The sequence below is a fragment of the Heterodontus francisci genome, chromosome 3 (genome assembly GCF_036365525.1).
Source record: "Heterodontus francisci isolate sHetFra1 chromosome 3, sHetFra1.hap1, whole genome shotgun sequence".
Classification (NCBI taxonomy): Eukaryota; Metazoa; Chordata; class Chondrichthyes; order Heterodontiformes; family Heterodontidae; genus Heterodontus; species Heterodontus francisci.
In genome coordinates this window covers 86,363,046-86,382,833 of record NC_090373.1, presented here as the reverse complement: position 1 = coordinate 86,382,833, position 19,788 = coordinate 86,363,046, and the positions used below count along the sequence as shown (strand labels likewise).

The 19,788-nt window shown below is 44.8% G+C and overlaps 1 protein-coding gene across 8 annotated transcripts in view; it reads right to left on the bottom strand.

Annotated features, from left to right (window-relative positions):
* The window catches only part of gtf3c2 (general transcription factor IIIC, polypeptide 2, beta), a 144,830-nt gene that overhangs the window by 36,935 nt on the left and 88,107 nt on the right, over window positions 1-19,788 (bottom strand). For all 8 annotated transcript variants that reach the window (XR_010971192.1, XM_068024076.1, XM_068024081.1 and 5 more), the window contains exons 10-12: window positions 18,429-18,460; window positions 18,133-18,262; window positions 8,446-8,590 (exon numbers count right to left, since the gene is read on the bottom strand). Coding sequence is in view for 7 of the 8 variants with exons in the window: in XM_068024076.1 (XP_067880177.1) it covers window positions 8,446-8,590; window positions 18,133-18,262; window positions 18,429-18,460 (307 nt within the window). In the remaining variant the exon portion in view is untranslated. The remainder of the gene's footprint in view (window positions 1-8,445; window positions 8,591-18,132; window positions 18,263-18,428; window positions 18,461-19,788) is intronic.

The window sequence follows — 19,788 nt, the reverse complement described above, 5'->3', positions numbered from 1 at the left end:
TGGGACTAAAAAGCTGGTTAGACCATGAAGCTATTGGATTATCGTAAAAACTGAACTACTTCATTAACGCAACAACTTGCATTTACATAGCAACTTTAACAAAATAAAATGTCCCAAGGTGCTTCACAACCACATAAGCAAATATTAGGATGAGTGACAAAAAGCTTGGTAAAGAGGTAGGTTTTAAGTAGCATTTTAAAGGAAGAGAAATGGAGAGATGAGAGGCTTAGGGCCTAAATAGCTGAAGGCATGACCGCCAATGAAGGATCATTGAAAATGGGAACGCACAAGAGACCAGAATTGGAGGAGCACCAAGATCTCAGAGGGTCGTTGGGCTGGAGGAGCTTACAGAGATAGAAAGGGGCGAGGCCAAGGTGAAATTTGAAAAGAAAGACGATAATTTTGAAATCGAGGTATTGCAGGACTTGGAGCCGATGTAGCTATGTGAGCACGGTGATTGCTGAATGGGACTTGGCGCGAGTCAGGATACAGGCAGCAGAGTTTTGGTTGAGCTGAAATTTACGAAGGGTGCAAGATGGGGAGCTAGCAAGGAGAGCAGTGGAATTGTCAAGTCTAGAGGTAGCAAAGGCATGAATGAGCAGATAAGCTGAACTAGGGGCGGGATGGGTGATGGTACGCAGGTGGAAGGAGGTGGTCTTGGCAATGGAGTAGATATGGGGGCACAAGTTCAACACAAGGTCGAATAGCATGGAGCAGATATCGAGTCGGAAGCTCAACTCAGAGTCAAATAGGATGTCAAGGTTGTGGATGGTCTGATTAAGTACTGACCACGTAAAGGGATGGAGTTGGTGGCTAGGGAAGCAATCTTGCCGTTCTTAACCAGTCTGGGCTATGTGACTTAAAGCCACTAATATGGTTGCCTCTTAACTGTCCTCTGAAGTGGCCTGACAAGCCACTCAAATTGTATCAAACTACTACCAGTGGTTCATGAAGATCCACCACAACCTTCTGATGGAAAGTAAAGATGGGCAATTAACGCTGGCCGTGCCAGTGACACCTGCACTCTGAGAATGAATTTTTTAAGAAAACTTGTATTATATTTTGCTCTTCCTATAAACCAAATCAAATACTGCAGTTACTAGAAATCTGAAATAAAAAAATGCTGGAAATACTCAGCAGGTCTAGCAGCATCTGTGGAGCAAGAAACAGAGTTAAAGTTTCAGTTCTGACCTTCCAGTTCTGATGAAACGTCACAGAACTGAAACATTGAAGAAATCTTAAGAGTGCTGCGCGTTCCCGGCAGCAGGACCAGAAGTTGTTGTAACTTCCCGCTCTGACACAATTTTGTATTTAAATTAGCCATGCAGTGACGGGCACAGGGGACATGTGGGATCATGTGGCGGGGCGGTCTTTCATTGGTGGAACCCGCCATCAGTGCCACGAGCACCATGATTGCCACAGATAGAAAACATTCCGTGCTTGCAGGCTCACGGATCAGCAACCTTCCTTTCATGTAAGTATCTTCAGACTAACTTAAATTGAGGCTTTTACTTAAATCAAAATGTTTTTTGCCTCCCTTATTTTGTGAAAGTCACCATCAAATTCAGATCATTTATTTTCCCTACAGCCAAAGTGAATGACATGGCAGCCAGCAGGCAGCATCCTGCCCCATGGTTCAGTGATGCCTCCCTTCAGGTTCTCTTCCAGGCCATCAAGGAAAGGTGGGAGGTCCTCTTCCCTGCAGATGGAATGCGAAGATCCTCCTGCCTCACCAAGGTGGCCTGGATGGAGGTAGCAGAGGAGGTCTCGAACTGTGGGGTCACTAGTAGAACATTGGTGCAGTGCTGCAAGTGTATCAATGACTTGCTCAGATCAGCGAGGGCAAGTGGTCCTGGTGAAACTGCTGCATGGTTTCTTCCATGGCTCCGTGTCTTTAAGGTAGAGGGAACGCAAAGAATGCATGAGTAGCCTTGGTGCTATTCACTAAATGATGTTGTGCCAAGATGAAGATTGGCATTGTTTGTGATTGGATGTGTCATACGAAAGCCAATGCAGAAGGAGTGATCTTGATACATGTATGCAATGGTTGTATTGCATCATTTGCCACGTCATTAAATCTGCACTGTCTGCTGCAGAATAAACAAAGACAACCAGCGTCAACAAGTCGGGTGGAGGGGGCCCTGACATAAGGCTGCTGACCACGGCTAAGGTGGAGGCATCTGAGATCACGAGAGAGAAGAGAGGCAGGGCGAGAGGAGATGGTGAGGCAGGAGCCACAAGGCGTCAGGATGAAGTGTCATCTCTGCTCTTGCAGCCATATGTGGAAACTGAAGGAAAATGTGTGAACTCATGTGAAGCACAGGCTTAAAGTGCCTTTGTTTGTGTCTCCACTGCTGGTGCCCTCACTTGAGCCGCTGAATGCCATGTGGCCCGAGAATCCTCCTCTGGGGAGGAAGAAGAAGCCAATGCCCCTGCGTGTGCGCTATCACCTGCCTCCTCTTCCACCTCCATCACTGCAGATACATCCACATGGTCTGCGGGGCTTTAACATTAGAATATGGATCACAAACTGGTGGGCACGACATAGACACATCCCAGCAGCTGAGGACGCATATGCCAGCTGGGTCCCTTGACTATTGGTGGACTGCTGGGGACCAGGTCCCTGCTCAGCCCCACACTCATGATGATCCTCTGTTTATTGCCACAAGAAGTATGCTGTATGTGCAGCAAAGCCATGTGGAAAATATGTCAGAGATGCTGGAGGTCATGCGTGGCTTTGCACATGCCATAGAGGAGCCCATCCAAGCCACGACGTCTGCCATGTCTCAGGCATATGACTTCCACAGTCAAGAGTTTGGCGAGCTCCGTGGCAAGTCTGGTTGAGCACTCGAGCCATATGCGATGTGGCCAGCACTCCATCACTGTTGCTGTGGGCTTCATGCAGCAGTCTAAGTGAGAGAAGGACGAGGAACCTGGACCTCCCTCCAAGTGCTCCTGCCACTCAGGAATACAGGCAGATGTCACTGTGCACACAGATGGAGGAGGAGCACATGCCAGCTGCCCTGGGGCCTTCCTCTCAGGACACCCCCAGGCTAAGTGGTGTCTCGTCCTCCCCCCACAACGCTTGACCCCCTTACTTCCAGCAGGCGAGCACATGGGGGATACTCAAGCACCATTGCTGCAGATTCCCAGGAGGCTGGAGCCATCAAGGCCCTGTTCTTCCAGAGGACGCCTGCCACGGTCATCCACAGCAATGGGACAGCACACTGAGCAGATTGCCTCCACCTCAGCTGCTACTGTCGGGATAGCACCTAGACGTAGTGGGAGAAAAAGGAAATTGGAAAAGTTTTGATCTCGAAGGTGGCATGGTTGCTGTCCAAATTTTAAAGGCTGTAAAGATTTATTAATACATTTTTATTTCATGCAAAATTTGATCCACTCTCGGTAATGTTTTGCTTGGTTACAGATGGATACAAAGATGTTTTTTGGAGACCAATGGCAGGAACACAATGATGTTTGCAAAGCATTTCAGGAAATGTCCAGTGTTCATATCTCATTGGAATTTGAGCCTTCACTCTTCAATGACAGTTGTTTCCCAATACTGTCTTGCCTTACTTTTGTTTTCTACGGTCATAACGTATTGCTGTTTGCAGTGGTGTGTAGCCACATTCATCGTAGCCCATTGATGATTTCAAACGCCAATCACATGAATGTGCAGCAACGCTTCATTAAGATTGCCCAGATGAATAAGACCTCATGCAAAAGGGAATTTCCGTAGGGAATTATGTTTCTCCCCCCAACGTTCCTTGATTATTGTTGGCTGAAATGTGCATAAATGAGGTTCTCCCTGATGTCCCTTGCATGTCTCTACATGGCCCTCATATCAATGATTGCATTGTTGTCCTCCTCCTCACAGTCATCCTCACCTGAGGAGGACTGGTGTTCCTCTGCTTGCAGAATGTTGCCGCCTCTAATTGCAAGGTTGTGCAAAGCACATCAGAGAACTATTATTTGTGACACCCTCTGTGGCGTGTACTGAAGAGCCTCTCCAGACCGGCCAGGGCAATGGAATCATAATTTCAGCATCCCAATGGTGTGTTCAATGATGTTTCTGGTGGATCCATGTGCAACATTGTACCTCTCTCAGCAGCACTTTGGGGGATGACGTACTGGTGTCATCAACCATGTACAAAATGGATAACCCTAGTCAGCCAAGATCCACCCGTCCACCTCGGCTGGTTCCTTGAAAACTGCTGGCAGCTGGGAGTTCCTTAAAATGTATGAGTCATGACAGCTCCCTGAGAAACGTGTGCAAACATGCATCCTGTGGTCGCAAACCAATTGCACATTTAAAGAGTGGAAGCCTTTGCAATTGACAAAGACAGCAGGCTGGTCCCAGGGAGCTCTAATGGCCTACAGTCAATCACCCCTTCCACTCTAGGGAACTCAGTGATGGTGCTGAAGGCCGCAGACTTTGCTGTCTAGCTGTTCTCGTTTACAGGTAAGTAGATGAAATTATTGACATGCCGAAAAAGGACATTGGTCAACTCTTTGATGCACCTGTGGGTCGCAGACTGCGAGATGCCACATATGTCACCAGTGGATCCTTGGAAGGAGCCACTGGAGAAAAAATTGAGTGCAGCAGTCACCTTGAGTGCAACTGGCATGGGATTCCCACTGAGGCCGAGCAGCTGCAGGTCACGCTGCAAGATCCTACAAATTTGTGGCCATTTCACGTGACATCCTTCGGCGTCTCTGGCATTGCCTGTGTGACATTTGAAGGTAATTTGTCCTAGTCCTGAGGATGCGATGATGTGCCAGTGTCTGTCTTCGATAAGGACGTTCCTAGATGTTATCATTCGATGCATCCTCACCTTCCTGTTCTGCCTGTTGCTGGCACTCAGCATCATGAGCTGAGGGAAAGAGCCCCCCTTAGTCTCTCTCTTTGCTTTTCTTCCCATGTTACTAGACAAATTGGGTGTATGAGACCTATGTCACTGTGGCTTTTCTGAACAATAAATAAGCAAAGCGCAGCAGTTCAGTTCTCGGTTGACACTGCACTGAAACATTGAGGCAATGAACAGCTCCCTTATATCGGCCTTCAAACTGCTGCCAGGTAAAAGACACATCTATTGCCGTTTGCCTCCTCCCACTCTCCTTGCAATCCTTGAGTGTTCACATGGTTTCCATTATCGTTGGAGAAAATGGTGTGTGGGGAATTCGGGGCAAGTCTCCGGACCTTCCAAACTCCTCCTGCAACCTTCCAGCCTGAACCCATCACCCTTGATCCACCTAATGTTACCATTACCCTTCCCTCCTTTACCATTGAGCCTCCCCGCAATAACCACACACAGTGTAATCATCACTTTAGTCATGCCATCCCTCCCTCTCTTCCTACTTCCGTTACTAAAGACATGTTGACTCTTACCCTTGAACCTCCTCACATCGATCTGACCATTGTTGCCGAGTTCCATTCCCCTCCATATGAAGTTGTCGAATACCTATCCATTGACTGTGACCATTCCCTCTGCTAGCCAGTACCCTCAATTTGCCCCACAGCTCCCCGACGTTGACAACACTGCCAAATATCTTCACATAGTATTGATCTAATCCACCCACCACCCCTGCAGCCAACAACATTCATCTTCACCATCAACATGAACCATTCAACAACTTGGACCCTCCACTCCATCCTCCAATGCTCCTCCATGCATCTGATTGCCCCACCCTTCCCTGCCCTGCTCCCCATGCATCCGAACGTCCCATCTTTTGCTCCCCGACCACCCTCCCCTTTCTCTTCCTTGCATCCGATCGCCCCACCCTTCCCTCCCCTGCTCCTCCATGCACCCGATTGCCCCACCCTTCCCTCCCCGACTACCCTCCCTTGCTCCTCCATGTTGCCCTGCCTATGCCTTCGCCACCATCCCCTGAGATGATTCACCCTTGCTGGTGCCAAGCCTGGAGGCAAACATCCATACCAATGCTGGCGTTAGTTTAGTGGATGAGTTAAAGAGAGAAGAGCACAGACCTGAGACTCAACTGCACAAATCTGAATGTTGCACGCCACATTGAAACATTCATGACGGGGGGTGGCACGGGAATATCGCTTGTCGTTCTCAATCTGGAAAGTAGGACTAAATTGTAACTGTGTGTAGGGTAATGAGCATTCATGTTATTTAAATGAATGTAGTTGCAATCCGCCACCCCGATGGGGGAACTGCGGAACTCCGCAAAACCACCGCCGACTTAATTCCCGTAAAAATATCCCACCGTCGGGAGTCCGAGTAAACACCTACCACCTAATTATATCACCCCACACGCCACCAAATCTGCCAAGGCATACAGCATATAATTCCCTCTGTTAACTCTCCACAGATGCTGCCAGACCTGCTGAGAATTTCCAGCACTTCCTGCTTTTACCTCAGATTAAGTCAGCTGGTGGTAGCACTCTTGCCTAAGTCAAAAGGTTGTGCATTTAGGCCCCAAATCCAGAATCTGAGAACATGATTTAGGCTCATACTTCCAGTTCAGTACTGAGGGACTGCCGTATTGTTGGAGGTCCTGGCTATTGGATTAGATACTAAACCATGGCTGTCTGTTAGACAATGATCTCATGGTATTTTGTTAAAGAGCTGGGGAGTTAGCCCGGTGTCCTGACTAACAGTCATCCTTCAAGCTGCCACCAAAAACAAAATTATCTAGTAATTTATCTCACTGCTCTGTGCAGAACTTTGCTGCCGCACTTGCCCACATAACTACTTCTCAAATTAACTAATTGACTGCAAAGTACTATGGATTGTCTAGACTGTGAACGGTGCTGCATAAAAACAAGTTATTCCTTCTCTCTTAAATATCTCCCACATGATCAAAAATTCGAAAGGGAACATACATAATAGAGGAATTAGAAAAAGACAACACAAAATAATGCCACAACAATTGTCGGAAAGTAAGATTTTCATTGGGAATTAAAAGGCACAGTGTTACAGGATTCATGTTCACAAAAAAAAAATGATTGTATGCATATCAAAAATGCATACACCAATTTTTAAAGAGAAACGCCACTGCTTGGTGGGAGGGCATGGAAGAGTGGGTGCTCTCAATATGAACTTCCTTTTTTAAAATTAATACCCTAAGTCCTTGTCAAGGTTCACACAATTTACATATGAACATACAAAAATGATAGCATCATGGAGTGTATGGTAATGTTGCAGTTCTTGATTTCTATTACTGCTGGCTACTGGAGCATTTATACAAATCACATGCAGACTCCAGCAGCAGTGAAGACATGTATAATGATGCAACATAAAATGGACCAGGACTGCCTGCATAATATTTCAGGTTTGTTTTCTCTTTAAACTGTTCCTTTAAATTAATGAATATGGGCTACAATTCAAGAGGCAGATGGTTATCACAATCTGTAAAAGTAGGATACTATAATATGCAGCTGGTGAGAAACATACATAATGAGTGCTGATAGGGAGAAAAAGGAATCAATCTGCTATTTGTTTTTGGTGCAGATCTTGCTGTATTTGGCTCAGTAAGTGACAATTCTAACAAATGCTATTCATACATGCATTGCAACATATGGGGAGAAATATGCCAAGATAGTTAAACTCTTTAAATATTTCCTCTTTCACAGACCACCTGGAATTTGCACATTGCTGTATAAACATTGCCAATGAACTTGCTAACTGACCTGCTGAGTGCTTCCAGCATTTATTTTATTTTGAATTTCCAACCTCTGCAGTATTTTGCTTTTTCCAATTAACTTGTTTTGTTGGCTTTTGTGTTCATTTTCAGAAATTATATTTGAGAAATACACAAGGATTTTTGTTTTATGCTCATTTTATATCATGCATGTCAGTTATGCTAGGTATCTATCTGCCTCATGCTGTACTTGACTGGGGTGTGCCACATGCAGAATAAAGCTCTTTCGACTTTGCCCCAACAATGTGTCTTGAATCCTTATTGTACTCAAATCTACCATGATTACACTGTCTGCCAAGGGAATATTGTATAGCTCCAGTGGAACTGTTGAAGTCAACATGTCTTATCTGATGCACTCCTACATACTGGTACCATTTGGAAATGTAGTGCCACCGTTGCCTTAATTTGCAATGCCATGTCTGACACAGCTTCAAATCTACACTCTGTTGTGTGGTGTGCTTTCATAGAGAGAACACAAAAAAGCAACAGAAGGGGGCAATACTTCTCTTATCCATTCTCATCATTTGACTCAGAGAAACTTTACATGGATCTTTGCTGTTAGTCAAGAACACAAGAAAGAAAATAAATTGGATTTCATAGGAACAGGAATAGGCCATTAAGCCCCTCGAGATCATGACAGATCTGCAAGTTAAAACACATACCTGCCTTTGCCCCATATCCCTCGATACCTATGGTTAATGCAGGAAAAATATTTATACAACTTCTGCTTCAACAGGATTGAAGTTTCTTTCTCACATTCTTTTCTTGGTTTCCTACCTGTGGGCTTTACTCCAAGCAATGGCTTTGACAGCATGGTCATGTGCAACAAAGGAATGGAAAGGATAGACCTTCAACGTTCCATCTCCTTGTTGGACTCGCAACAATAATGATTTTGTATTCAGATTCCACAGAGCAACTGTACCTAATTTGAAAGGACAATTAAAAAAGGTTGTTATATACATTCTTCTAAAATATTAGAAGCGCAAATACGAGTTTACTTATAACTGTTATAGTTAGTGTGTGAGTTGCTGCATCTTGGTAGTTTAAAGTTTGCACTTGTAATAATCCACAAAGCTAGTTCTTCATTGTAGTCAGGTCATTGCAGGGAAAGGACTGACAGCACATCACCAAATGAAGGGAAAGAGTTGAGACAATGAAGCCCATTATGTGATTCCAACAACTGTGCAGCAAGATTGCTGTCTCTGGTGTTGACCTTGTTTCATAATGCAAAGTAAACTCATGTAATTTTATGCTGTACGAGTATGTAGCATATGATACACTAGAAGCACTGAGACTGAAACTTAAAGTAACAGCCTCTCAAGGATAAGCAGGGGATAGCAAGAGGGAACAGGGAAGGGTTGCACAGAGAAATTTAAAACAGATGCTGAGAGGTTGCAGTGCTACTCAGGAATTCTGCCTGTGTTATTGGGAGATTCCCAATTTCATTTTTTTCGTTGGGCTTTAAGAAGTCTAGTGCACAGTAAACTGGGAGCAGACAATCGGAAGAGATGGTCTTGGGTGCAGTATGAGGTATTGACTACTTAAATCAAGTCCAACGATGGTGGAGATGTAGATGTCTATAAATAGGGTTGGATGTTTATACGAAGAATTTCTCAGCTATTTGATTCCAAGGAGTATATGATACTCCAATCATTTTAGAATTACCAGCATTGAAAGCTTTCTCCTCAGGCTAAACCCAAGTGTTTGGGGAACTGTCATGGTCACTCTATCTCAGAAAAATCCTTTTTCAGCAATGCGATGAACAAAAGTGGAAAATAATAACCAAAAGGAGAAAAACACAGATTTATTAAATAAGTAAGGGTTCAACTGTCAGGAGATAAAGAATGGGTCACAACATAGTCATGTACAAGAAACATCATTATAAAGACATGCTCTCTCAGTGAGCAGTCTTTATACACTTTTCCCATTCAGTTTAATGACCATAATTCCTGATGTAAGAGTATTACTTGGAAAGAATAAGACAATTAACTTTTTTGGACTTCTGTTTTCCAAACTTATACCCCTTTGGATAGTTTCAGTTAAGTGTAAACAATGAGAAGTGATGAGATTATTGTTTTCTGCTTGAGTTTTGGAACATTTATATGGAGAACATTTTAGTCAAACAACTTTTTCGAAGGGAAATAGTTCTGGTAACCAGGACGTATATAAAGAGCAAGAGGGTAACTAAGGAAAGGGTTGGCCCACTCCAGGACAGAGAAGGGAATCTATGTGTGGAGCCAGAGGAAATAGGCGAGGTACTAAATGAGTACTTTGCATCAGTATTCACCAAAGAGAAGGACTTGGTGAATGATGAGCCTAGGGAAGGGAGTGTAGATAGTCTCAGTCATCTCATTATCAAAAAGGAGGAGGTGTTGGGTGTCTTGCAAAGCATTAAAGTAGATAAGTCCCCAGGGCCTGATGGGATTTACCCCAGTATACTGAGGGAGACAAGGGAAGAAATTGCTGGGGCCTTGACAGAAATCTTTGCATCCTCATTGGCTACAGGTGAGGTCCCAGAGGACTGGAGAATAGCCAATGTTGTTCCTTTGTTTAAGAAGGGTAGCAAGGATAATCCAGGAAATTATAGGCCGGTGAGCTTTACGTCAGTGGTAGGGAAATTATTAGAGAGGATTCTTCGGGACAGGATTTACTCCCATTGGGAAACAAATGAACTTATTAGCGAGAGGCAGCAGGGTTTTGTGAAGGGGAGGTGGTGTCTCACTAATTTGTTTGAGTTTTTTGAGGAAGTGACAAAGATGATTGATGAAGGAAGGGCAGTGGATGTTATCTATATGGACTTCAGTAAAGCCTTTGACAAGGTCCCTCATGGCAGACTGGTACAAAAGGTGAAGTCACACGGGATCAGAAGTGAGCTGGCAAGATGGATACAGAACTGGCTCGGTCATAGAAGACAGAGGGTAGCTAGCAGTGGAAGGGTGCTTTTCTGAATGGAGGGCTGTGACTAGTGGTGTTCCACAGGGATCAGTGCTGGGACCTTTGCTGTTTGTAGCATATATAAATGATTTGGAGGAAAATGTAGCTGGTCTGATTAGTAAGTTTGCGGACGACACAAAGGTTGGTGGAGTTGCGGATAGTGATGAGGATTGTCAGAGGATACAGCAGGATATAGATCGGTTGGAGACTTGGGCGGAGAAATGACAGATGGAGTTTAATCCAGACAAATGTGAGGTAATGCATTTTGGAAGGTCTAATGCAGGTGGGAAGTATACAGTAAATGGCAGAACCCTTAGGAGTATTGACAGGCAGAGAGATCTGGGCGTACAGGTCCACAGGTCACTGAAAGTGGCAACGCAGGTGGATAAGGTGGTCAAGAAGGCATACGGCATGCTTGCCTTCATTGGTCGGGGCATAGAGTATAAAAATTGGCAAGTCATGCTGCAGCTGTACAGAACTTTAGTTAGGCCACACTTAGAATATTGTGTGCAATTCTGGTCGCCACACTACCAGAAGGACGTGGAGGCTTTGGAGAGGGTACAGAAGAGGTTTACCAGCATGTTGCCTGGTCTGGAGGGCATTAGCTATGAGGAGAGGTTGGATAAACTCAGATTGTTTTCACTGGAACGACGGAGGTGGAGGGGCGACATGATAGAGGTTTACAAAGTTATGAGCAGCATGGACAGAGTGGATAGTCAGAAGCTTTTTCCCAGGGTGGAAGAGTCAGTTACTAGGGGACATAGGTTTAAGGTGAGAGGGGCAAAGTTTAGAGGGGATGTGCGAGGCAAGTTCTTTACACAAAAGATTGGTGAATGCCTGGAACTTGCTGCCGGGGGAGGTGGTGGAAGCAGGTACCATAGCGACGTTTAAGAGGCATCTTGACAAATACATGAATAGGATGGGAATAGAGGGATACGGACCCCAGAAGTGCAGAAGGTTTTAGTTTAGGCAGGCATCAAGATCGGCGCAGGCTTGTAGGGCTGAATGGCCTGTTCCTGTGCTGTACTGTTCTTTGTTCGTTCTTTGATGTTATGTGGTGTTATTATCCCCATGAATACAAAAAATATATTAAACTTACATAACTACTTTCTGTGGTAGAAACACAGGTACAAGGTTGTTTGATTTTCTTTATATTTGTTCATGTGATGAGGCTGTCACTGCCAAGGCCAGCATTTATTGCCTATCCCAAATTGCCCTCGAGAAGGTGGTGGTGAGCAGCTTTCTTGAACTGCTGCTGTCCATGTGGTGCCCACAGTGCTGTTAGGGAGTGAGTTCCGGGATTTTTGATCCAGTAACAATGAAGGAATGGCGACGTAGCTTCATGTCAGGATGGTGTGCAACTTGCAGGGGAACTTACAGGTGGTGGTGTCCCTAAGTGCCTGCTGCACTTGTTCTTCTAGGTGGCAGAGGTCGCGGGTTTAGAACGTGCTGTTGAAGGAGCCTTGGTGAGCTGCTGCAGTACATCATACTAATGGCACACTGCTGCCACTATGCACCTGTGATGGAGGGAGTGAATGTTTAAATGATGGATGGGGCGCCAATCAAGTGAGCTGTTTTGTTTTGGATGGGTTTGAGCTTCACAAGTGTGGCTGAAGCTACACTCATCCAGGCCAGTGTACAGCATTCCATCACACACCTGATTTGCGCCTTGTAGACGGTGGGCAGGTTTTGGGGAATCAGGAGGTGAATTTCACACTGCGAAATTCCCAGTCTCTGACCTGCTCTTGCAACAACAGTATTCATGTAGCTGATCCAGTTGAGTTTCTAGTCAATGATGGTGGGAGATTCGGTGATACTAACGTTGTTGAAGGTCAAGGGGAAATGGTTAGATTCTGTCTTATTGGAGATGATCATTGCCTGGCACGTGTTGCATGAGTGCTATCTCCACTTGGATAGGCAGAGATTAATCAAGGATACTCAGCATGGCTTTATCAGGGGGAGATCATGTCCAACAAACTCCAATTGAATTTTTTGAGGAGATGACTAGATGTGTAGATGAGGGTTAAGCAGTTAATGTAGTCTACATGGACTTCAGTAAGGCTTTGATAAGGTCCCTCATGGGAGATTGGTTAAGAAGGTAAGAGCCCATGGGATCCAGGGTAATTTGGCAAATTGGATCCAAAATTGGCTTAGTGGCAGGAGGCAGAGGGTGATGGTCGAGGGTTGTTTTTGCGATTGGAAGCTTATGACCAGTGGTGCACCGCAGGGATCTGTGCTGGGTACATTGCTATTTATAGTGTATATTAATGATTTAGACGTGAATATAGGAGGCATGATCAGTAAGTTTGCAGATGACACGAAAATTGGTGGCGGCGTAAATAGTGAGGAGGAAAGCCTTAGATTACAGGACGATATAGATGGACTGGTAAGATGGGCAGAGCAGTGGCAAATGGAATTTAATCCTGAGAAGTGCGAGGTGATGCATTTTGGGAGGTCTAACGAGGGATAGGAAGATACAATGGGTGGTAGGACCCTAGGAAGTACAGAGGGTCAGAGGGACCTTGGTGTATTTGTCCATAGATCACTGAAGGCAACAGCACAGGTAGATAAGATGGTTAGGAAGGCATATGGGATACTTCTTAGCCAAGGCATAGAATATAAGAGCAGGGAGGTTATGATGGAGCTGTATAAAATGCTAGTTAGGCCACAGCTGGAGTATTGTGTACAGTTCTGGTCACCACACTATAGGAAGCATGTGATTGCACAGGAGAGGGTGCAGAGGAGATTCACCAGGATGTTGCCTGGGCTGGAGCATTTCAGCTATAAAGAAAGACTGGATAGGCTAGGGTTGTTTTCCTTAGAGCAGAGAAGGCTGAGGGAAGACCTGATAGAGGTATACAAAATTATGAGGGGTATAGATAGGGTAGATAGGAAGAAATTTTTTCCCTGAGCGGAGGTGTCAATAACCAGGCGGCATAGATTGAAGGTAAGGGGCAGGAGGCTTAGAGGGGATTTGAGGAAAAAGTTTTTCACCCAGAGGGTGGTTGGAATCTGGAACACACTGCCTGAAGGAGAGGTAGAGGCAGGAACCCTCACAACATTTAAGAAGTATTTAGATGAGCACTTGAAATGCCATAGCATACAAGGCTACAGGCCAAGTGCTGGAAAATGGGATTAGAATAGATAGGTGCTTGATGGCCGGCATGGACACGATGGGCCTGTTTCTGTGCTGTATAAATCTATGACTCTACGCCTTTTCAGCCCAAGCTTGAATGTTGTCCAGACTGCTTCAGTATCTGAGGAGTTGCGAATGCTACTGAACACTGCAATCATTAGAAAACATCCCCACTTCTGACCTTATGTTGGAAGGAATGTCATTGATGAAGCAGCTGAAGAGGCTGGGCCTAGGACACTACCCTGAGGAACTCCTGCACTGTTGTCCTGGGGCTATGATTGGCCAACAACCACAACCAGCTTCCACTGAGCTAGGTATGACTCCAGCCAGTGGAGAGTTTTCCCCGATTCCCATTGACTTCAATTTTGTTAGGGCTTTTTGATGCCACACTCGGTCAAATGCTGCCTTGATGTCAAGGGCAATCACTCTCACCTTACCTCCGGAATTTATCTCGTGTCCATGTTTGCACCAAGGCTGTAATGGGGTCTAGAGCTGAGTGGCCCCGGTGGAACCCAAACTAAGCATCGGTGAGCAGGTTGTTGCTAAGCAAGTGCTGCTTGATAGCACTGCAAACAACACCTTCCATCACTTTACTTATGATCGTGAGTGGGCTGATGGGGTGGTAATTGCCAGATTGGATCTTTCCTGCTTTTTGTGGGCAGGACATACCCGGGCAATTTTCCACATTGTCGGATAGATGCTAGTGTTGTAGCTGTACTGGAGCTGCTTGGCTAGGGGCGCGGCTAGTTCTGGAACACCAGTCTTCAGCACTACATCTGGGCTGTTGTCAGGGCTCATAGCCTTTGCCGTATCCAGTGCCTTCAGCCATTTCTTGATATCACGTCGAGGGAAACAAATTAGATGAAGACTGGCATCTGTGTTGCTGGGGACCTCAGGAGAGGCTGAGATGTATCATCCACTCAGCACTTCTGACTGCAGATGTTTGCAAATGCTTTAGCCTTGTCTTTTGCACTGACATGCTGGGCTTCCCCAGTCATTTTATTTTCGTTTCATGGGATCTGGGCATCGATGGCCAGGCCAGCATTTATTGCCCATCCCTAATTTCCCATTAGAAGGTGGTGGTGTGCTGCCTTCTTGAATCGCTGCAGTCCATGTGGGGTAGGTACACCCACAGTGCTATTAGGAAGGGAGTTCCAGGATTTTGACCCAGCGACAGTGAAGTAACGGTGATATAGTTCCAAGTCAGGATGATGTGTAGTTTGCAGGGGAACTTGCAGGTGGTGGTGTTCCCATGCATTTGCTGCCCTTGTCCTTCTAGTTGGTAGAGGTCATGGGTTTGGAAGGTGCTGTCTGAGGAGCCTTGGTGCGTTGCTGCAGTGCATCTTGTAGATGGTACACACTGCTGCCACTGTGCTTCGGTAGTGAAGGGAGTGAATATTTGTAGATAGGGTGCCAATCAAGTGGGCTGCTTTGTCCTGGATGGTGTTGAGCTTCTTGAGTGTTGGAGCTGCACTCATCCAGGCAAGTGCAGAGTATTCCATCACACTCCTGACTTGTGCCTTATAGATGGTGGACAGGCTTTGGGGATTCAGGAGGTGAGTTACTCGCCGCAGGATTCCTAGCCTCTGACCTGCTCTTGTAGCCACGGTATTTATATGGCTACTCCAGTTCAGTTTCTGGTCAATGGTAGCCCCTAGAATGTTGATAGTGAGAGATTCAGCAATCATAATGCCATTGAATGTCAAGAGGAGATGATTAGATTCTCTCTTGTTGGATATGGTCATTGCCTGGCATTTGTGTGACACAAATGTTACTTGCCACTTATCAGCCCAAGCCTGGATATTGTCCAGGTCTTGCTGCATTTCTACACGGACTGCTTCAGTACCTGAGGAGACGCGAATGGTGCTGAATATTGTGCAATCATCAGTGAACATCCCCACTTCTGACCTTATGATTGAAGGAAGGTCATTGATGAAGCAGATGAAGATGTTTCGGCCTAGGACATTACCTTGAGGAACTCCTGTAGTGATGTCCTGGAGCTCAGATGATTGAACTCCAACAACCAAAACCATCTTCCTTTGCGCTAGGTATGATTCCAACCAGCGTAGAGTTTTCCCTCAATTCCCATCATCTCCAGTTTTGCCAGGGCTCCTTGATGCCATACTCGGTCAAATGCTGCCTTGATGTCAAGGGCAATCACTCTCACCTCACCTCATGCGTTCATCTCTTTTGTCCATGCTTGAACCAAGGCTGTAATGAGGTCAGATGCTGAGTGGCCCTGGCGGAACTCAAACTGAGCGTCACTGAGCAGGTTATTGCTAAGCAAGTGCTGCTTAATAGCACTGTCAACGACATCTTCCATCACTTTACTGATGATTGAAAGCGGACTGATGGGGCGGTAGTTGATTGGGTTGGATTTGTCCTGCTTTTTGTGTACAGGACCTACCTGGGCAATTTTCCACATTGCCGGGTAGATGCCAGTGTTATAGTTGTACTGGAACAGCTTGGCTAGGGGCACGGCAAATTCTGGTGTATAGGTGTTATGTCCTATTGCTGGAATGTTGTCAGGGCCCTTAGCCTTTGCAGCATCTAGTGCCTTCAGTCATTTCTTGATATCACGAGGAATGAATCAAATTGGCTAAAGACTGGCATCTTTGATGCTCGGGAACTTCAGGAGGAGATGGATCATCCACTCAGCACTTCTGGCTGAAGATTGTTGCAAATGCTTCAGCCTTATGTTTTGCACTGATGTGCTGGGCTCCCCCATCATTGAGGATGGGGATATTTGTGGAGCTACCACCTCCAGTTAATTGTTTAATTGTCCACCACCATTGACAACTGGATGTGGCAGGACTGCAGAGCTTAAACCAGATCCATTGGTTGTGGGATCGCTTAGCTCTGTCTATCAAATGCTGCGCATTGAGGATGGGGATATTTTTGGAGTGTCCTCCTCCAGTTAGTTGTTTAATTGCTCACCACCATGCACAACTAGATGTGGCAGGACTGCTGGCCTTTGATCTGATCCGTTGGTTGTGGGATTGCTCAGCTCTCTTTAGAATGCTGGTTCCGCTATATAGCACACATGTAGTCCTGTGTTGTCGTTTCACCTGGTTGGTATCTCATTTTTAGATATGCCTGGTGCTGCTCCTGGCATGCTTTCCTCCACCCCTCATTGAACCAGGGTTGGCCCCTGGCTTGATAGCCATATGGGAGAGAGATATGCTGGGCCATGAGGTTACAGATTGTAGTTGAATACAATTCTGCTGATGCCCCACAATGCCTCATGGATGAGTAGTTTTGAATTGGAATTGAATCAATCCCGTTTAGCATGGCAGTAATGCCATAATACACATTGGATGGTATCCTCAATGTGAAGATAGAACTTCATTTCTACAAGCACTGCGCAGTGTTCATTCTACCAATACTGGCATGGACAGGTGTGTCTGCAACAGGTAAACTGGTGAAGATGAGGCCAAGTAGGCTTTTCCCTCTCGGTTATGTCACCGCCTGCTGCAGGCCCAGTCTGGCAAATATGTCCCAGCCAACTCGGTCAGTCGTGGGGCTACCGGGCCAGTCTTGGTAATGCACATTGAAGTCCCCCACCCAGAATGCATTATGTGCCCTTGCTATCCTCAGTACTTCTTCCAACTAGTGATCAACATGGAGGAGCACTGATCAGCTGAGGGAGGGCAGTAGGCAGTAATCAGCAGGAAATTTCCTTGCCCATATTTGACCTGTTGCTATGATACTTCACAGGACTCCCAGAGCCACTCCCTCCTGACTGTAAATCACTGTGCCACCACCTCTGGAGGATCTGTCCTGCCTGTGAGACAGGAAATACCCAGGATGGTGATGGAGGAATCTGGGACAGTCGCTATAAGGTATGATTCGGTGTGTATGACTACATCAGGCTGTTGCTTGACTAGTCTGTGGGACACCTCCTTGAATTTTGGCACAAGCCCCCAAATGTTAGTGAAGAGGACTTTGCAGGGTCAACTGAGCAGGGTGTGCTTTTGTAGTTTCCGGTGCATAGGCCAATGCCAGGTGGTCCACTGGTTTTGTTCTAATTTGACTTTTCTGTAGCGGCTGGATACAACTGAGTGGCTTGTTTGGCCATTTCAGAGGGCAGTTAAAAATCAACCACATTGCTGTGGGTCTGAAGGCACATGTAGGCCAGATTAGGCAAGGTTGGCAGATTTCCTTCCCTAAAGGACATGTTAACAATTACTCAGTACGATTAGGGGGTTAGAATAGTGGTCTGAACAGACAATTAACAATAGTTTAAAATATATGCATAATTATTCTATTGCATGACCTAAAATCACAAGTAATAAAGGAACAGGCAGGCACCCTAAGCCAGATTAGACAGTAGAGGTTTAATTGATGAGGCAAGGGAAGTGATGTGCAGTTTCAAAACTCAAACAGCTACATACCATCATAAAAACCAGCTGCCAAATATTCATGTTCCCCAGAAGGCATCCAGTCAAGGCAGAAACATTGTCCACAATGTGAGGAACCACTAAACTGCACTGATCCAATTTCCAGAATTACAGTACATTGCACCTGCAAAGTAATAATGATATTTTGTATTGTTTTTATAAAAACTCAATGTTTTACAAGTAAGTTAGATTTATAGTTATATTCCAAAGGAAGGAAATGTAATCATTCAGTACATAACTTGTCATTTTAATCCTTCTTCTTGGTAAATTATTTAATAAAATTAACTTACCTTGCATATGATTGGTCCTTGAATAGATGATGCTATAAAAATGAAAAATAAGTTTTTTCATAAAGCATATTGGACAAGTTGAGAAACATAAGAACTGTAGTTAATGCATTTTGTTTCTGAACCATGTAAAGATACACTTTAAATTAGAGTGCGCCACTCATTAAGATAAGAAAATACTCCATGCACATATGAAAATAAAATATATATTTAAACAGGTAGAAAGGAGTAGAACGAATAAGTGTGGTTCAATCTCGCAATTGTGCTTCTAACCAGGTCAGCCTTATTCTTTTAAAAATATTTTACCAACTTTGTTTACCAGTATATCTTTTTGTGAAGTGCTTTTAAAGTAACATTTAAATTATTTATTTCCTGGAGATTTCCACATGGTATTAATGTTCCTAAAATTTAGTTGAACTTGCATATATACTGACATGAAGGTGGGTCTTTCAAAAGCAGTCCTCTTAGTCAATTTGATTTTGGCGCCCAAAGAAACTAAATTAAATTTACATATTACTTTAATAATCTTTGCAGTTCAATGCCACTCAAACATGACTGGCACTCTAACTTTTCTTTAACAACGGCCCAAATTTTGCAGTAAAAAAAATGGCGAGGCTAGCAGTTCTCACCGTTATTATGGAGTTAATTGGACAGCAATTTCCAGCATTCGCACATGTGCAAATAAACATGGAAATCAGTAAGTTGCTGTATAATTTGCCCTGCTCCTCCACTAACATCACTCCCGATGGTACATCACTGAGAGACACGCGTTCAAACATGAAGGGCGTGAAGTTCCGGTACTTACCCATTCTAAACATGTTACAAAAGGTTAGCACTTGTCCATTCAAGTGTAATTGGACTTTTAACAGCAATGATGAGTCTTAATTACTGTCAAATAACATCTCTGGCACTGAAAATTTACTTTTACAAATGTGGAGTGTCATTCCTTCAGATTTTAACTATTTTTAGAAAAAAAAATCCGAACTGTCCCTTATCTTTGTTAATATCATTGTTCTTTTCCACTCCTTATTTTGATTTTTGTACGTGATTTTACATTGAATTAAACATTTTAAGTTATATTTCCCAGTTTTGACTCTGCACTGCTCACCAACAATTCTTCAATTTGATTGGATATGGCAATACACAGTTGCTTGCTTTGTTCTCACAGGTCCCAGATCCCCTGTGGACGGCAATCTCTGTATCAGACAGCTGATGACCATAAGTTGCCACGCAAAAGCCCATAAAAAGTCTCTGGGCAGCTGTAAGTTTAATTAATGGTGAACTAACTTCAAACTTGGGCCAACATTTTTGCCCCTTAAGTTGGACTCTGTATAAGTCAAGGGGATCATTTCTGATTGGTAAG